This window comes from Micropterus salmoides, unplaced genomic scaffold (genome assembly GCF_014851395.1).
Source record: "Micropterus salmoides isolate LMB-PRFRI ecotype aquatic unplaced genomic scaffold, ASM1485139v1 Ms_hic_scaffold_13, whole genome shotgun sequence".
Taxonomy (NCBI): Eukaryota; Metazoa; Chordata; class Actinopteri; order Centrarchiformes; family Centrarchidae; genus Micropterus; species Micropterus salmoides.
In genome coordinates, this window is record NW_024040374.1 from 10,843,803 (window position 1) to 10,864,145 (window position 20,343).

General features: G+C 38.1%; 2 protein-coding genes across 3 annotated transcripts; both read left to right on the plus strand.

Annotated features, from left to right (window-relative positions):
• The first annotated feature begins 1,993 nt into the window (after nucleotides 1–1,993).
• On the plus strand, nucleotides 1,994–7,519 carry LOC119900498 (mpv17-like protein 2). Its single transcript, XM_038715504.1, has 6 exons — nucleotides 1,994–2,182; nucleotides 2,863–3,093; nucleotides 3,885–4,046; nucleotides 4,565–4,641; nucleotides 5,484–5,612; nucleotides 6,063–7,519. Exons 2-6 carry the CDS (start codon nucleotides 2,904–2,906, stop codon nucleotides 6,159–6,161), a joined length of 657 nt encoding a protein of 218 aa, XP_038571432.1. The 5' UTR covers nucleotides 1,994–2,182; nucleotides 2,863–2,903; the 3' UTR covers nucleotides 6,162–7,519.
• Nucleotides 7,520–10,458: 2,939 nt separating this feature from the next.
• On the plus strand, nucleotides 10,459–19,216 carry LOC119900499 (mpv17-like protein 2). 2 transcript variants are annotated; one of them, XM_038715505.1, is made up of 6 exons: nucleotides 10,459–10,613; nucleotides 15,330–15,560; nucleotides 17,074–17,235; nucleotides 17,526–17,602; nucleotides 17,981–18,109; nucleotides 18,851–19,216. In XM_038715505.1, exons 2-6 carry the CDS (start codon nucleotides 15,371–15,373, stop codon nucleotides 18,929–18,931), a joined length of 639 nt encoding a protein of 212 aa, XP_038571433.1. In that variant the 5' UTR covers nucleotides 10,459–10,613; nucleotides 15,330–15,370; the 3' UTR covers nucleotides 18,932–19,216. The 2 variants fall into 2 exon arrangements, with proteins under 2 accessions (XP_038571433.1, XP_038571434.1); XM_038715506.1 differs by having other exon boundaries at nucleotides 15,383–15,560.
• Nucleotides 19,217–20,343: the final 1,127 nt, after the last annotated feature.

The following is a 20,343-nucleotide window of genomic DNA, read 5'->3' on the forward strand; positions in this document are numbered from 1 at the left end:
CAGGTGGGAGATTGACAGCCGGTCTGACAAATCCGGAGCCGCTCCATAACATCCCACTTCAAACACTCAACACTATTTATTATTGATGAGCGCTGCTGGAGGGAATGAATTATTAATAGGAGGTCAGCACTAACCACTGCTGCCATTTCCATCCATTAACCAACACTGGTCTTATGGTTCTTATTGTAAAAATATCACTGCAAAAACATATGAATATTGTGGGGAAACAATATTAAGCAGTCACTTTAAAATGCATATTAAGTACCATCTTATCTATCATAAGACAGATAGCCTAACTATAAGCTATAACGTGACTTTTGGAAAGCAATATGACATGATAAATTTACAAAGTTCAGTCATAAGCACATTTAAGAACATCATTTGATATTATATATTAGGTTAGCAACAATATGTTTGCATGAAAAATCAATGAAAAAGACCTGCAATATGATACAGACAATAGAAATGGAGATAATTCACAGCAGAGTACAGAGAAGCACCGTGGAGAGAAACACACACCTGTAAACTGATGAAGGTAAACACACATATAGGCCATCGGTCAACAATTTTTTGTTAGCAAAAACAGAACAAGAGTTTTAAGTTTTATACTTTAATTTAAAAAGTTGTACAATAAAGACATTTGTTTTGGTAATGAAAATAGATTAATTTAAGTATAAGACTTCTGTTTTATTTCATTAATAATGCAGTAAACTAAATGTGCTATGATATTTTCAAGTCAGTACTTGTCCAATACAGACATCAATAGACTAAAAATAGTAAATCCAATCACATTCTGGCAAAACAGAAAGCTATTAGTGAAATTTAAAAGCATGTAAATTGCAGTGGTTTGTAAGTTTAAATGATGCTTTAAATTATGTATGTTAAAATAAACCAGAACAGTGGCCTACTTTAGTTTCTTATTAACTAACTAAGTATAAGTATACTAAGTATATGTTATCTAGGCTAATATATTTTATGTTATTAATACACACACTGTTGCTGTGGTGGAAAATAACTAAATACGTTCACTCCAATAGCCCACTTAAGTACAAATTTTGTTATTCTACTGTACACTTGCACCACTGGTGCAGTAAAATGATATGTCACAGTTTGATAACTGATATAAAAAAAATATTTGTTAAATCAATTGTTTAATGTACCCTGAGGTGCAGGTTTATGTCTTCTGTGTTGCTTTAGCTGTGGTTGATCAGCAAGTAGTCTCACTGATATTATAGTGAGTATTTTTTAACTTTGTGTGTGTGATTTGACCTGGTCTTGTTTTCTTTGTGAGTACAGTGAAGGACGATTTCAAGACATGCTGGTCCAGTTTAGGCTTGCAAAGCAAAGGCTGAGTTTTTGATTAACTCTCTATTACAAGCATGTTACGGTTGGAGTTTCACACTGTGCTAAATGTGTTAAGAATATAATGGACTCACCTGCTTGTATCACCCACCATATTTACGTGGGCAACAAACAGTAGCAGTATGGCAGTTCATGTCACACAGAGAGAACTTAACGGATAATTAAACATATATTAAAATATGTTAACATATAAATAAAATAAAACAACAAATTCAGTTATTTATATACACATACATGTGTACTATTCACCCAGAACATTCTGCTGTGTATTTTTGTTTTTAAATTTGGGTTGAATATAAACAGCAGCAACACCTACAATACACAATACCTACATGAATAACATGGATACATTATGTGTTTGAGGAACCACTGAAATAAAAGCAAGCTGTTGCTGGAAAGGAACGATATATTTCTATGGAGCACTACGCTGACAAGTGTTCCTCCAGACCAGCAGGGAGCGCGCAAACATTTAACGTATCTCCCTCTTCCGGTGATGTTTCCGACAATCCCACCGGCTTTGTGTCTAGTCCTGCCCCTAATATCTCTGATTGGCTGACCGTAACCCAAACCCCAACCAATTAACCAATCAATGTAAGGCAGGTGACAAGTTCTAGCCAATCAGAGGTAGGGTTGTCGGCAAGTGGGGGAATAACGCGTTTCGGCTTCTACCTGCGCCGTGGTTGGGTTTAGGGCTCAGGTACGCTGGAGCAAGGTTGTGTTTAGTTTTAGCATCAGATAGCTGGTTGGGTCCAGGTCTAGGGAAGAGGAGACGGGACGGGAACCAGACGACACAACAGCGGCTCCGACTTGACTCTCCTCGGTTGGTTGCATGTGACAGGAAGCGATCATTGTGAAATTGAATGTATAGTTTTGTACAGAAAAGGTCAATGTCAGTGCTTGTGTTGTGCTAGATAGAAAACGCCACAGTAATCAGTTGTCTCCGGCTACATCGTCGGGGCAGCTGAGCTGCTAATCCTGGTTTAATTTAACCTGGCAGCATGTTAGGTAGCTAATGGTTAGCTGTTTGCTACAGTAACCTTAGCAGCTGGTCAATGAGTCTGACTCAGAGACTGTCTGACTGCATGAACTTTGAGCTTTAACACTGTTACATCATTTTCTGTCTGTCAACTGCAAATTTACCGGAAACACAAAAAGATGTATTCATTCAGCCACAGACGAGACTCATAAAGCTGTATAAATAACAAAACGAAAAGAGGCTTTCTGCATTTACAATCTTTAACCTTAGAAGCTTACATGGTTAGGGAATTAATGAAGACTGTAGCATGAGAGTGTTTATATTTATTATGATAAAAGGTTTTGTAAGCGATAAACACTCATCATTATTTTGAAACATGTGGTGGAAGTGTGGACAACTAGGATATCTGATACAAATTCTTGTAGAGTAGTACATAGGCTGTGTTTGTTTGTTACACATTTGTTAGCTAACCTAGGATTCCTGTCCATTTCCATAAGTCTTTTGTAAAAAATACTTTTTAACAGAGAGACACAGATGACATCACTCTCTCTACGGTACAAACATCATGCTTCCCCGGGCGGGTAAAGAGTTTCTGGTCCGGATACAGTTATCCTGGAGGCCACTTTTCCAGGGCCGGTACCTGCTGCTCACCAACACCCTGAGTGGAGGAGTCATGCTGGCGCTGGGAGACTCCCTGCAGCAGAGCTGGGAGAACCACAAGGATCCAGGCAGAGTCCGAGACTGGAGGAGGACAGGTAAGAGACAGAACTGGAGCCAAGGGGGTGCAGTTATCAAAATGTGGGAATAGCACCATAAACCCTGGAGGTGTAGGTGCCTTGCTCCATGACTTAATGACTGGCTTCAGACAATGAAATGAAATGTAATGGTTTTTGGAAACAGGGAATCCATAACTGTGCAACAGTGATGTGTCTGTTTGTCAACAATTTATGCAGTGATAAATAATTATATTATTATAATTAGCACAGCACAAGGCTCCTGACAGTTTTAATGTTGATAAAGAATGTCAGCAATATCTGTGTCAGGATCTGGATGGCTTACCACCAGAGGTGGTCTAGAGGCTTGTATTGAACATGGTATGATTCAACATTTGGTCCGTCTATTTTGGTAAGAAGCTGTGGAGCAAACAGGATCTGCTTGTTGTTAGTGTCCCTTTTCAACCTGTCGAGGTTTGTTTTATGATAACGACTAACTGCATTTCTAACAGTAAAATTCTGCTTTTCAATCAGGTGTTAATTTATTTGACATCATAACAGTACACACACACACACAATGTTTTACAAAACTTAGATAAAAAAGGTTAACAATAAAAATGTACACTTTTCAAAGAGTTTTCCTAATAGTGCAATACTTTCACAATACAATACTCTGGCCTGTTTTCTTAGTATTTTTTTTTTCCAAACACAGTTTACTTTCATATCCATTTCTTAATAGAGAATAAAATATAGTATTTTGGAGAAGATTTGTGCAATGTGGTAAATGACTGCCATTAATTCTTTATTTTTCCATTAATTCTTTCCCCCGAAAGGGCGCATGTTTATAGCGGGCTGCTCCATGGGTCCCTTGCTGCACTACTGGTACGGCTGGCTGGACAAAGTGTACGTGGGCAGAGCTTTGAACACTGTGGGCAAGAAGGTTCTGGTGGACCAGCTTATCGCCTCACCAACAATCGGCTTGTGGTATTTTTTAGGTGAGAAGGATATCAGAGTTTATTGGCATTAAGCAGTCTCCTTCCTCCCTTAGAGCACAAGGGGCATCAGCCTCACGTTTATGCGCATATTGTCAAGTAATTAGATTTAAAGCATAAATAAAAGCTTCATGTCTCGGTTACACCTGTGAGATGTGAGTCTGCACGCAGCCGTGCCGACAGACAACTGCATTGATTTTCGCTACAATGAGGCTTTATAAGGCATTGCTTTATCAGAAGGCAAGGAATGTGACCATAAAATAGCTGATAAGAATACAGCAAGCCTTAAGAGACACACTGATTAATGGTCACCACAAAGAAATTAAGGTAGGTTACATGTCAGTATTAGAGGTGGATAGAGTTCAAAGTTTGTCTGTGGAAAAACAATTTGGTTTTGTCTGTGACTGTCAGTCATGTTTTATAAGAGTTTGACACTTCTCCAGACTCTGACTTTATCTGAAGTTGGTTTTGGTGAAGGTTGGCGCTAATACTCATATGACAGACAACTCATTTTTTTACAGGTATGGGTGTCATGGAGGGACACACTTTATCTGAAGGATGGGAAGAGTTTAAAGACAAGTTCTGGGAATTTTATAAGGCAAGTACACCTGTCAGGATCTGACCTGCACATCTGGAGCAGCATGTTGTTGCACATGTCTCACATTATTGTTCACTCATCACAAGTTCTTCTCTGTTCTTGAGAAGAGATGTGAAGTTAACTTTACATCTTTATTGTGTTTGTGACTGAACATGACTGTCTGTGCTTGTGTCCTTGGGAGTTTGTATTAAACACAAGGAGAAAGTACTGAGTGTGAGCATCAGACTTCATTCTACTTCTGCTCAGCTTTCCAAACGTGAAGGACTAAATTTACTATGTTCCATCCCTAATCCTTATATATGTTAGGGTTACATCAGTGCAATAATTTGGTACACAGAGTGCAAATGGCATTGTTCTCAACTGGACAAATTAAACAGGCTAAACAAGGAAACACTGGGTTCAGATAACATACAGAAGAACAAAACAAACCTTCAGTTAGACACTGAATCCCTTTTCATGCATTATTTCATCCCTCCATACTCTCCCACAACTGAATGCTAAAAGAATAATCGTATGCCTCAACCACTAACTATAATAACTTTGGCCAAACTACAGCACGGGCCGTAGTTTGGCCACCCCTGGTATAGACAATCATCTATGATCACCACACGCTAACTATATTAATTACTTCTGAGATTGTCTGTTTTCTCAAAATGTAATATTTGAAGAGGCTCACTGGCAGTTTCCTCTAAAGTCAGATTTGTAAAAACCGAAATCTTGGTGGCACACCAGCTGGAAGTGACAGATACAACCTCCCTTCTCTTCTCACAGTTGTAACTATGATTGTGCTTGGTAATCTGTCAGGGTTTGTTTATGCTAATATGTGTTGTTCTTGCCCGCAGGCGGACTGGTGTGTTTGGCCGCCCGCTCAGATGATCAACTTCTACTTTCTTTCACCCAAATTCCGGGTCGTGTACATCAACTTTATCACCTTAGGGTGGGACACCTACCTTGCCTACCTTAAACACAGAGTAAGTCAGCCACAAAAGAGATTAAAGGGACACCATGCTTCCTGGACGCTTTTCACCTCTTTTATTAACAGAATGTGCAGGGGGGTTTTTGTTTTGTTTTTTCCCCCTGTACTTCATACAGAATAAATTTAATGTAAACTGACAATTAAGAGCAGTTTTTTAAAACTGAATTGGGTGTTTTATTGTTCTTCTATGATGTACAATAGGTCAAATTATTAATTATAAAAGCGGCCTTAGGTGTTTCACATAAGATTTTTTTATATTTCTTTTGATTGTATTACCATTATTTAGTCTTGCCTTGATGATGCTAAATTTAAAAGCGTTGCCATTAATATAGATGAATATGTATATACTGTATGTATAAGTATATGCACAGGCAGAGTTTTTTAGTTTCTCAGTAGTTAAAAAAGTGAAGTTGATTGTGTGTATTGGTTTCTGTTGTGTTGACAGGATGGCAGCCACCCCTCTGTGGTGGTATCAGACATCAGTGCTGTTGATGTGCAGAAGGAAGCGCTCCCACCCTCCAAACCTCTGGAGGAGAAAGCTTAGACGTTGTTCTCGCTCAACTGTGAAGTTGTTCATCGGAGGCAAAAGAATATTTTGCTGTTTTTATCTGCTCAACTTCGTTTCCACTTTAAAATGTTGTGAGACTGTTAACAGTTTGTGTTTTTCAAATATTCCTTTTCCTTTGACAGACCACTCCCCTCTCAATTTTAAACCGACCACATGCCTCTGATTGACTGACTGACTGTCTGAGTAGTTGCGGATGTTTAAGTGCTGAAACACTTCCTTCATGTATTTAGAGTTTTAATGTGTCTCTGTCCAGTTTGTTTATTTTGTTTTATTTATTTATGTCTGAGTTTATGTCTCCTGTAGGAGCATTCAGGGATGAAAAGCTGGTTTACTGCCTGTCATGCTAATTACCTCTGATGGTAGTGGTTGTCTTTTAATGGAAGCAGAACACGTCATTCATCAAGGCCCTTAACTGACAATTCATTTCCAAAACGTCTAGACAAGTGTCATCTTTGTTGTTACACCCAAACATTTAAACTGTCCCAAAGTGTAACAGAGTGGCATTCCTTTTATTTCTGTGCCATTTTATCTTTCTGGTTTCACACGAAACATTTTCTTATAACATCTGCTGTTTTTTGTTTTTTTTATTAAAATGATATTAACCTGCAAAAAATTTGCCTTAATATGTAGACGTGTGCTACGCTCTGTTATCATGCCAAATAATCTCTCCCTTTTATGCACCTATAAAAATAATTGCATGATTCTGATTTTTAAATACAAGATCTTTTATATTTTTATCATATCAAACTGCATCGCCAACTGTTTGTGTAAAGTTAATTCCTGATAGACTAATTTCTTTCCCAACTGTGCAGTAGTTTTATACCGGTGACTCGAATTCTGAGTTGATGTACTGTACGGAAGCCCTAAGAGTCAAGTGAGGGAGAAAAAAATCTGGTGATCTATTTTCTAAGTCTTCACCTGTTTTCCCCCTGTTCTTAAGTCACAAACACAGGAGAGAGAGAAAACACTTCAGATTAGACTTTTTTTTTGTCTCTCCCGCCTCACAAGAACTACTGCAGCAGCTAATTTGTAAGTAATTTGAAGTACAGCATGAATGGTTGACATAAAAAAAAATATCTAGAGCAATAAATGTAATTAAACTATATATTTTGTTGACATCTTTGGTGCTGCTACTGTGATACCTGATTTACCATAATTATCAAAATATATCATTTGCATACCAATGTGTGTAAAGAACTTTAAAAGGGTTCTGGATGCTGATAAATTGTATTTTATTGTTTCTATTGTTGAGTTTTAGTATCAGTGTAATTTAAAAAGACATGGTAAGAATGTTTGAACAAGCAGAGAATAAATACATTATTGTGTGCTCTTCATCTTCTAAATCACATTTATGCACATTTCAGAAAGTGTTCTTTTATGCTGATGTGCTTATTTGTATAATTATTTTTTAAGAGGTTCCGCACTTTATTGCTCTTTGGGGCATTTCCTTAAATGTATGCAACTTTCTAGCAATAACATTTATTGGTCTACATTCTTTACATTAAACAGGAAAGATTGAGACCAAAAACATGTTAACATAACTAGTATTTGTCAGTGCAATACAAGAAAAAACACATTTTGTATTGTTTGAAATAATGATTCAATATTATTATACAAACAGTAACAACGCACTAAGTGTAAGCTTGATGAGTTTATTTGTCTAGCACTTTATAAGAATAAGGCAATTCAACCTTATATAGTCATTATACTTGCGTACAGTGAAATGTAGTCTTGTCATTCCAAGTTTCAACCTGCTAAACATACAAGATTACATCAAAAAACTAAAAGTTATGTGCACAATTCTGCACAGTGATTTTAAGTGTACACCATTTTATACAGGTTAAACATACAGTATGAGCAAAATGAGCTAGTATAAAGATGTATCTTCAAGAAATAATATAAAATTAATTACATTACCCATTACAAGCTTCTTAAGTTTGCTTTGAGTTTAGGTTTCATACTGTGTTAAATGTGTTTTGAAATATGGACTCACCTGCTCATGTCCTCCAAAAGGCTGTCAACAATAGCAACCTCTGAGTTTAAAAGTAGAAGAATATATTGTAGAATGTGTTGTAAGGACCAAACATTGGTTATTGTGAGTGTGATGAACACTATAATTGTCACAATCCTGTCCTGTGTTTCTCTGTGTAGCCTTGCTTATTATTTTATCCATCCGCATGTCTTAGTTTACTTAGTATTAGTGTTTTCATGGGTTTGGTTTGGTTTTGGTTTCTACAAGCTTTATTTGATCCTGTCATGTTTAGTGTTTTGTTCATTCGCATTTTAGGTTTACTTAGGATCTGTCTTGTCCCTTATCGTTGTTCTTAGTCCTGCGTTTTAGCTTTTTGCCTCAGTTCTTAGTTCTGTGTCTTAGTTCATGACTTAGTGTTTACTCCTGGTCTGTGTACTTCAATGTTTGTTGTTATTTTGCCCATGTCTGCTCTGTGTCCTGTTCTTAGTTCAGTCTGTTTTCCCTGTCACGTTTGTAGTCTATCTGTATGATTAAATTTAGTCTGTTCTGTGTTCCAGTTTGTTTCTTCTTTTGTGTCATTTGCCAGCCAGTGCCTTGTGTTCAGTAACCTGTGTTATGTCTGTTCCTCCAGTAATAATAATAATAATAATAATCTTTATTTGTAGAGCACTTTTCAAAAACAGTTAAAGTGCTTTAACAAGTGTAAAGACAATAATACGCAAAAGACTAAAATACATGTTTAAGATTAATATAAAATAAGTAAACTTGAATAAAATAAAAGGGATAAAATAAAGTCAAATAAGATCAGGAAAGGCTCTCCTATAAAAGTATGTTTTAAGAAGGGACCTGATTTCCTCGGGCAGGCTGTTCCATAGCCTCGGGGCCCTGACTGAAAAACGCTCTGTCCCCTTTAGTATGGGACTAAAAGGTCAGAAATATAACAAGGCGAGGGGCCATGAAGAGCTTTAAAATTGATCAATAAAATTTTAAAGTCAATTCTAAAACATACTGGGAGCCAGTGTAATGAAGCTAAAATAGGGGTTAAAAGTTCTGGTTAAAAGCCTGGCAGCTGAGTTCTAGACAGTCTGGAGTCGATCAGTAGATTTTTGGGTTAAACAGGTGAAAAGGCTGTTGCAATATTCCAGGCGTGATGAGATGAAGGCGTGTAAAATGGTATCGGTGGAAATTATTTGACATCCATTTTTTAACTTCACAAAGGCAGTTGTTAAGTGAACTTAGCATTCCAGGGTCTGTGGATATTGCAAGTATATTTGTGTGTCATCAGCATAAATATGAAAAGAAATACGATGTTTATGGATAATATGTCCGAGGGGAAGCAGATACAAGGAAAACAAAATGGGCCCTAAGACTGACCCCTCAGGCACACCATATTTAACTGGACAGAACGAAGAGACATAGTTGTTTACAGACACGCAAAACTTCCTATTTGACAGGTAGGATGAAAACCATTCTAGGGCAGAGATCAGAGATCCCCACCCAGCTCCTCAGTCCGTCTAACATGATGTTGTGATCAATGGTGTCAAAAGCAGCGCTAAGGTCCAGGAGTAACATGACTGAGCACATGCCTTCATCAGCAGACATTAAAAGGTTATTGGTGACTTTAAGCAGGGTAGTTTCAGTGCTGTGGTACTTCCTGAAACCAGATTGAAACTTTTCAACATTTTTGACATGTTGTTTGAAGTTAAAAGAAGTGGCCATATTTAAAAAGTCAGTTGCATTAACATTGGTGGGGTCATCAACACGAATATTAAAATCGCCACAAAGAACAATAATTTTAATAATTTAGAGTAGATAAAAATTCAGGAAGTGAGTTGGGGGGCGATAAATTATAACAAATATGATAGGTTGCATCCCTCCAAGTTTAAGAGTAAGAACTTCAAAGGAGTTAAATTCATCACAGCGTACTTGATGACATTTAAAATTTTTCCTATACACTGACCCTCGGCTGACTAAAACAGTCATATTGAGGCGGACACAGTTCAGCTAGCTGGCTATAGTCATTCATTTGCAACCATGATTCAGTTAAAAACATAAAATCAAGATTTGCAGACAAGATAAAATCATTTAAGATAAAAGTCTTACTTGACAGTGATCTCACATTGAACAGAGCCATTTTAAATGAGTAATCCCTCTGCATGCCTGTTCTCTCTGTTTTCCCTTGCGCTCTCTCTGCCTGCCTATCTCTTTAGTCCTGATCCCTCTCACCTGTGTTGCTCCCGCCTTCTCGTTAGTCCCTGGTGTATATATGTTTGGTGTTTCTGTTCAGTCCCTGTCTGGTCATTGTAGCTTGTCATGTTCTGTCTCAGTCATTATCGTGTGTCGTTGTGTTCTGCTCTGCCTCATTTGGATCTGTACTTTGTTGGATTATTCTGTTGGATTACTGTGTTCATTTTGGATCGTTTATCTTGGTGTCTTTGGACTCAGCCACTCAACTAGTAAGTGTGCTCGCTTTTGTTTGCTTTAATAAATCATCAAACTGAACCTGCCAGTATCTGTGTCCTGCATTTTGGTCCACCAACCTGCTCACCATACAACAATCCTGACAGTAATATGTAATAACGTGCCTGGCATTGTTTATTGGCTATGTTTCATATCTTTCAAGCTGAATGGACTCTAAAATTTTATTATGACAAAAATATCTGTGAGAGAGAGGACACTGGGTATATCCTGGAATGGTAATTTTAAATTATATAGAAGACATAAAAAAGACATGTTGCTTTAAAAGTGCAAGAAAAGTCCTGCAGTCTTGGGAGAATTTTCTCATAAAGAAACTCTTAATCCTTCAGTTTCAGACAAACTTTAATTAAAATCACCAAAGTAATTGAAGCTGTCAGGCAAATGCAGTGGAGTAAAAAGTACAATATTCTACAAATATCTCAAATTTGTACAGTAGTTGAGGTAATGAACTTAATTACGCTACACTGAAAGTAATTTGCTGTCTGTTCTGACAATTGTTCCTCCAGGCCAGCAGGCAGCGCTCAAACATTAAATTTATCCCCTTTTCAGGTGGTGTTTCCTTCCCTAATAACAGTCCTTCTTTTCACAGTATTGGTTCCTTTGAGTTTATATCAAAATGTATCGGACCAAATCTGTATTGTGTTCAGAGCCAGTCGTTAACGGACTCCATTTCATCAGTTGCGGTGTTGTCACTGAGTTCAGAACATACAGTCTATGGTTTAGAATCGGTAGGCAAGAGGCTCCCGCACCTGAATGTTACAGCATATGTAAATGATTTCATGGAAAATCCGTCACGATTTCTTCACATAGGAAGTATTATACAGACCATCGGAGGTAATCGAGAAAGCCGGCAAATAGTTTTAAAAAAATAGTAATAATAATCCGTTTGCCAAATGGGTTGGGGGGCCTGCTAGGGGCTTCTGCGCAATCTTTTTTTTTTCTTTTCTTTTTATGTAGTTGCTGTCCAGAGTTATTACAAAACAGTGAAATACCCAAATGAAGCAGGCTTCTTACTGCTCTGTGAATGGCTCAGTCTGGAGTGAGAGAGGGCACTAAAAGATGGCACAACTCGCACAGTTCCTACACTGGTCCTGAAGACATTATAATGACAAGTCAATATCAAGTCATCATTTGGGATACTGTCTGCTGCTGTGGGCAGCATATTTGTAGCGTTCCACCATGGTAGTCGGGACATTTTGGCAGAAATGTTCCCAAAAGGACACAGATAAAGGAACTGACAATTTAACTCCACTTTCTCACAGCTCTATCTTTGAGCTAGAAACCCTTTCCCACTCAAAGTTGGTGTTGCAGCGAAGTGCTGACATAATTTTGGTGGTTCTGGATGCATGTTAAGGTGCCTAAAAACCCACACAAAGGTCAAAAGTCACCAGAGAATGGGGGAGAACAGGTGCTATTGGGTTACCCCTATGCGTGGCACTGAGGAAAAACTTGTCTACGCCCACCCACAGCATGGGCCTCTCCTACGTCTGCACCTTCTCTATACAACGGTGAGACCTAGCCATCGCTTCCATTTTTCTTCAGCACTGAGCTGTCTGAAGAGCAATCTAAACAGCGAAGATACAAAGAGCAAAGTCTACCAACAAGCTTATTTATGTCTCTGGTAGGAGCATACAGGGATGAAAAGCTGTTTCACTGCCTGCTAATACCTCTGATGGTTGTGGTTTTCTTTTAATTACAACAGATGCATGACCAGCATCATCCTTGTTGTTGCACCCAAACATTTAAACTGTCCAAAGTGTAACAGAGTGGCATTCCTTTTATGTGCCATTTTATGGTTCTGGTTTCACATAAAATGATCAATATTGATGTGAAACATTCCCTTAATACCTGCTGTGTTTTTTAACTTTAATCAAGATGCATCTGGCTCATAACGTACAGTAACATAGAAGGACTTATAAAAAAAAATAAACAGTACTATGAAAGAGGAATTTCATTATTATAAATACATTACATTGTTAGCATACAGTTGTGGTTACAGTACTTGCTTTTAATTAGCTTTTAAGTAAAAACCTACTTTGAAAGCCCTGCATTCAAAACCTTAAGTTAGTGACAACCAACAATCTGTGATTATTTAAGCTTTAAGCAGCAAATACCAGAAATCCCAGTTACCTGTTCAGTCTTGTGCCGCTACATTCATGTGGTGGTGTTCCTGTGGTTTCTGGAATGTAGGAAAAGTAGAATGGGAGCCAGAGCCTTCAGCTATAAAGCTCCTCTCCTGTGAAATCAGGTCTTAGTTTGGGTTTGGGTCCTGAACCATGCCTTAGTATGCTGCTGTAGGCCTAGACTGGCAGGAGACCTCAAATGATGCACTGAGCTCCTCTGAGATTATTATTAAAAATTGTTATCATTTGTACTATTTGTTTTTATGGTGGTGCTCAAGGTTTCTACCTCCTAGTGATGAAAAGTGCTTGATCAGGGTGGGGAAGCTTGGGTCTCTCAACATTACTACAAAGAGTACTTCCTTGACCTGCTAGATGAAAAGCGCAATGAAAAACCTTCTGTTATGAATTTAATTTAATAATCTGAAAAATTAGTTAGATCACCTGATACGTTTCCTTTGCTCTTCAGTGTGCAGGCTCAGTGTGTTTTTTAGTGGTGAATGTTGCAAATCGCAACCAAAGGCTCAGCCACCGCTCACCCATCCTTTTCCAAGAGCGAAGGTTGTCCAAATTTCACTTCTCTTCTTACTTCTAATAAATCAGACTACTACTACCACCACTACTAATTATTATTAGCATTATTATTTTTGTTGGTACGTATTTAACATAATGACAAAATGCGCTCTTGTCTGTTTGGGTAACACATTCTCACTCCCGACTCCTCACACATGGACACTTGGTCAAGACCCCTTGGTGGTGTTTTTCAATGTTTAAGGCTCTGGTCAAGTTAGCAATGTCCGGACAAGTAGCAACAATACATATGCAACATCCAGTTCGACTTTCAAAATAAAATGTTAACATTTCGAAACATTGCCATTTTGAAATGCCATGTCCCTGTTGTGAAACATTGCAATTTGGTTGGGATTAGGAAAGATCATTGTTAAAGTAAAATCTGTCTGGCACAATATGGAATCCAGCTCATCATACTCTATACCAGGCTCCTGGTTCTTATAATTTAAAAAAAAAAAAAAAAAAAAAAACTGATGCAGACAGGTCTTGATCATGTGTCCATTTGTGACGAGTCAGGGAGTGAGAACAGGCCTGGTTTGGGCTACTGTAGAAATATGGTGGCTCAACATGGCGACTTCCATGTAAGGGGACCCATGGTGTGTGTAGATAGAAATGGCTCATTCTAGGGTAATAAAAACATAACTGTTCATTATATAAGGTCTTTATACACCACTGAAAACATAGTTGTATATTATTTTGCATTTATGTCAATAGATCCTCCTAAATATTACACACTGTACCTTTTTAAATGCACTAGGAAATAAAATACAACACATCATATTTGTACATTACAACTTAAAGCTCATGACCACATCGAAGTCCAGTAATCCAGTTACTTCAGACCCTTTGCAAAAAACCTTGGAATAATATTCAACAGTATAATATTTCTTAAAATTCTGACATTTGGTATACATTTGAATGGGGAGGTTATGTTTGCCAAATGTCCCGACTGCTATGGCAGAAAAGTTCCCAAATTGGACCAGATAAGGGAACTGAAAAAGTCAAAAGGTAATTTCTCTGGATAAGGACCCTTTATCCTTAGACACAAAGTTGCAAGCTTTTTCCACTGAAGGTTGGTGATGCAGTGGCTGAGATAGGCACTGTGAGATGGGTATCCACCCCCAAAGGCCTTTGGACCAGAGGGAGTTTCAGCAGAGGTTTCCCAACATAAGAGAGGCATTCCCAAGCAACGCATGGGCAAGAGGGCACCCTGGCCATCTTCTCATTTCAGCAATTATGTTGTGCCACATAAGTAACCAGCTGTCTCTACATAGTCAGGGCAAACTGTTTTAAAATTATCCAGGCAGCATGTTAGGTAGCTAACTGTTAGCTAAAGTAGTACCAAATCCAGGAGCTGCGCAGTGAATCTGACTATAGAATTTGAACATCAACTGCAAATTTACCAGAAACACAAAAAGGTGTTTTCATCCAGTCACAGGTGAAACTGTAAGTAGAAACAACAATTAAGGTAATACCAAGCGGCAACACTTAAGTGCCTTCAACCTACATTCTCTCTAATGGCCAGCAGGGGCAGCTCCACTGTTTGCAAGAAGTCAGATTGCATTGGAGATGACAAAATGACATACTTCTCACTTGACTTACTTACTCAGTAATCACTTTCCTAATGAGTTTATGGGCTCACTCGTTAGTTTCAAGTCTTCTTCAGTATAACACGATATTCATTTAGTAAATTATGGACCCATTTAGGAAAAAATGGATGATAAAGCCAGGTGTGCTTTGGGGGATGACTACTTCGTGTGTGACAAGTTGTTACCACTGCGGTGTGTTTTCATTTCATTTTGTTGTGTACTTCTATTCTGAACATCTGTGTTGGAGGTGTGGCCAAGTATATCTACAGCTGTCATTGGATAACTGAGAAAGATTCAGCCTTCTAGTAGAGGATATATAGGCTGTGTTTGGTTGTTATACGTTTGCAAGATCACCCTGAAGGCCCTGTGCTGAAAGGGGCTGCTGACAGAAAGAAGATTCCTGTTTTTTCCTCAGAAAGACACAGATGACATCACTCTCTCTGCTGTCCAAACGTCATGCTTCCCCAGGCAGTTAAAGCATTTTTGGTCCGGATGCGGATATCATGGCGGCCACTATTCCAGGGCCGGTACCTGCTGCTCACCAACACCATGAGTGGAGGAGTCATGCTGGCAATGGGAGACTCCCTGCAGCAGAGCTGGGAGAGCCACAAGGATCCAAGCAGAGTCCATGACTGGAGGAGGACAGGTGAGAGGCAGAGAGAGAAAAGTGGAACCATGGGGGTGTAGTTATTGCAATATGGGAATAGCACCGTGAACCCTGGAGGTGTAGGTGACTTGCTCCTTGACTTAATGGCTGACCTCAGGCTCAATTAAATTAAATGTAAAGAGGCGTCATCTTAAGTCACCTTGGTCAAAAGCCAAATGAATATAATGTAATGGGTTTTGTGATACTCTGTTTATTAGCAACAGGGAATCCATAGCTATAGTGATAACTTTAGTTAGAATCAACAATTTCTGCAGTGATAAATCAAACTTTGTTCTTACAGCACCTTAGATAATTTTCTAAAACTAAAACCTTTATTTAAATATGGTTCTAATGTTGATAAAGGAAATCTACAATAGGATCTGGGTGGCTTAACACCTGTCCAAAAAAATGTCCTCTGGGAAATATCCGGAATTCATATTCAAACACAAAACAAAGTGTGTGGCTTGTTGCGAATAAATTTGCTCTAGAGACTTGTATTGAACACTATGCTGCAGTAATATTCATCATTTGGTCAGACCTTTGTATTTTAGTAAGACGCTGTGCAGCAAACACGATCTACTTTATGTCCGTCGGGGTTTGTTTTGTTATAATGACCAACTGCTTTTCTAACTTTGTGTGCACACACGGCAAAGTGCAAACCAGTGTGACGAGTCTGTTAAAACAAACATGTCCCACAGCTCCTTTCCAGTGTAACATGTTTTATTCTCCAAATTTTTTTATTCTTATTCTCTCTTTACTCTTATTTATGCTTATCTTCATCTGTGTGGTGTCTGAGGTTTCTTACAGATTTTATATACAGTTATGTAACCCAGAAATCTCCTTCATTAAATAAAAAAAAAATGTGCTCTCATTGTTCTATAATTTTTATTTTTAATGTTTTCATAAGCCCATTTTTGAAAGAGTAACTCACCTTGCTGCAGTGATGTACAGGTTTACTCAAGAACCCCATGAGATCAGTTTGGTGTGGTTACCAAAGTGCAACAGAGCATATTGCTGATGACACCCATCAGTGATGTTGGATGTGGTCAGAAGAAACAGGCCTAAAATTTTCAACCAGAGATGGCAGTAAACTTATGCTTTTCAGTCGTGTGTTTCAGAACCAAAAAATCTTTTAATACATGTTTTTTGTGGTCTGTAACCGGTGCAAAAATAAACAATTAAAGACAGAAAAAAACATTTACAAGAAAAATAGAAATGTTCATATATACACGCTATGTACTATATAGCATTACAACTAAATTTCAAATTTTCTTTTCATAATGTAATTCCCTACAATACAGTACCCTGGTCCATTGCTCAGTAAACTGGTTATATCTCATTTTTTCAATTCAAAATGGCAAATTCTAAACTTTGTCAACCAAATGTTTCTAAACACAGTATCCTTAAATCTCAATCTCTTCATTAAGAATAACAGATGATGTTTTGGAGAAGAATTTGTAAAATGTGTTACATTTTGAATTCTTTATTTTCTCATGAATTTTTCCCCCTAAAGGTCATATGTTTGTGATGGGCTGCTCCATGGGTCCATTACTGCACTACTGGTACCACTGGCTGGACAAGGTGTTTGTGGGCAGATCTCTGAACACGGTGGGCAAGAAGGTTCTGTTGGACCAGCTTATCGAATCGCCGACAATAGCATTGTGGTATTTTTTAGGTGAGAAAGATTTCAGACTTTATTGTCACAAAGCAGCCTGTCTCCTTCCTCCCAGTGTACACATACACAACTCAGCATTTATCTACAGAGTCAAAGTTGTGCTTAAAGATGGCGCGTATCAATATCAGTTAGACGTAATCCAAAGGTCATCTGTGATACACTGTTTGGTTTTGTTTGTGACTTCCAGTCATGTTTTATCGACACTCCTCCAGACTCTGACTTTATCTGAAGATCGATATGATGAAGCCTGACGCTGATACTCATCTGACAAACAACTCTGTTTATTGCAGGTATGGGTGTCATGGAGGGACATACTTTATCTGAAGGCTGGGAGGAGTTTAAAGACAAGATCTGGGAATATTATAAGGCAAGTACACCTGTCAGAGTCTGACCTGCAGATCTAGAGCAGCAGGTTGTTGCACATGTCTCACATTATTGTTCACTCATTACATCAAAAGTTCTTTTTTTTTCTTAAGCAGAGTTGCGAAGTTAACTTTACAACTGTATTGAATTTGTAACTGTGACCCTTTTCATGCATTAATTCATCACTCTGAAAAATGTAGGAATCATCTAAAAAGGTCTTTTGCCTGCATCAACCAATAACTGTTACCACTGGTGATTCTTTGTGGTAACATTAATTTGACTGTGCAGGTTTTAATGTTTCCTCTAAGGCATGAAACTAATGTTAGTGCTGTGCAATCTCAGCAGGTTTGTTTATGCTAATCTGTGTTTTTCTTGCCCGCAGGCGGACTGGTGTGTTTGGCCGGCAGCTCAGATGATCAACTTCTTCTTTCTTTCACCCAAATTCAGGGTCGTGTACATGAACTTTATCACCTTAGGGTGGGACACCTACATGTCCTACCTCAAATACAGAGTAAGTCAGATTAAAGTGACATTGTTGACACTTCTTTTATTAACAGAATCTGTTTGATTTGTTTTTTGTTTACTTATTATTTGACCATTTAATAACTTTTAAAAATGTCTTAGTCGCTGATATGTGTCTTGTATACATCAAACAAAATTAAAATAATGTATACAGACAATAGTGAGCAGTTTATGAAATTTTGACAGTATGTCAGATTATAAAAGCAGCCTCAGGTGCAAAATAATAGATTCTACAGTCAAATGGTTTCACAATACGTTTAACTATATTTTACATGTCTTTTATGTTGCATTAATTGTATTACTATTTGTTGTCTCATTAGCTGCAAGTATTTTTTATTATATTTCTGTCTTGATGATTGCTAAATTTAAAAAAGTTGCCACTAATATACAAATGCTTTGTACTTGTATAGCGCCTTTCTAGTCTTTTCGACCACTCAAAGCGCTTTTACACTACATCTGCATTCACACACTGAGCCAAAGTGCTCAAACAGAAATTAACATTCACACATTTCGCCAGGCAATTCGGGGTTCAGTATCTTGCCCAAGGACACTTCGACATGCAGCTTGGGGGAGCTGGGATTGAACTGCCGACCTTCCGATTAACGGCCAACCTGCTCTAACTCCTGAACCACAGCCGCTCCTTGAATATGAATGCATCAGGATAATATGGATGAATGATTATATCTTATAATATATTGATTGTGTGTATTGGCTTCTGTTGTGTTGACAGGATGACAGCCACCCCACTGAGCTGGTATCAGTGCAGAAGAAAGCACTCCCACCCTCCAAACCTCTGGAGGAGAAAGCTTAGAGATGTTGTTAATGCTCAACTGCGAAGTCATTCATCGGAGGCAATAGATTATTTTGCTGTTTTTACCTGTTCAAAATGCAAAATGTTGTGAGACTGTTATAACAGTTTGTGTCATTGTGGTACCATATGTTTAGCATTTTTTGTGTCAGTATTTGATTTATTAATTGCTGTTTTTTGACGTAAAGAAAATTTCAACATATGTACATGGAAACTTTAATAAAAGGTAACACCACTACTGTAATAGTACAAAAAATAGGGTAATTAAATGTGGACTCTTAAACATCAGATCTGTCAAGTTAGCTTGAATAAATCCACTCACCAGTCATACAAATATTCTAAACCCAAACTAAATAACTGATTTAAAAGCCTTGATCATAGTCTTTCACAACCAACCTGAAAAACACTACAGCAATTTTTATTCTAAGTCTAAAGAACTAATGAAAGCAGATGCTGACACAGACGGGAGGCAGTGGAGTAGTTCAAGCGTTTTATTGTAGAATACTCATAAGAAGATGAAAGTGGGGGGATAGGAGCTGGGAGAGAGCGAGAGCTGCCCCACTACAGGCATCAGTTAGTGAACTGAAGAGGAGGTCCCAGGTGAAGATATAACATTCTCAGAGTTTTTATCAACTTTAGTCCTTTAAAACGGATAAAGAAATTACTGCAGGTGATTTTAATATGCATGATTGGCTTCTGTCAGAGTGTTTATAAACCCACACCCTGGACCTCCTTCTGGCTTAAGGCATTAAAATTGAACATTTAATAGTCTTTCCACTTAATCCCTTTTTATCAGAACACTGTTAAATTACTTTTGAATTCCTATTACTGGACTACATGCCATTTGGCAAAAAAATCCTACACTAGATGTCTATCTGACTGAGCTAACTTTAAGTAATTAATTCAATACAATGTCTCAATAAAACATAGGACTCCCTCCCAAATTGATCATCTTGTTGATAGTGATGCAGGCTCAATACGAATGACACTTGTCTGTATTGCTTCTCTAAAAACTAAGATAATAAAACATAATATAGATAGCTCCATGATATAACCTCCAAACCCCCAAACATTGCAAAAACCTGATTGGAAATTGCATTTCGCCAATCTGGATGAATCTTGTTTATAGGAAGGCACTATGTAATGCCAGAGCAGCGTATTACTCTCCCATCGATCTTCACTAACTTAAATTATTTCTTCATCTACGCCATAAACCTGTCTCTTGGATCCCATCCCACCTATACTGCTTAAAGAAGTTTTACCGTTAAGCTGATGATACACGGCAACTTTTTGAGCAATCGTGCAGGGCAACGTTGCCGACAATGGTAATGAGTAAAGATTGCTACCGTAATCCCCTTCCCCCACCACCCGCCCTTCACCGCCGCTATCCGTTCAAAACATAGTCGGACTTACCA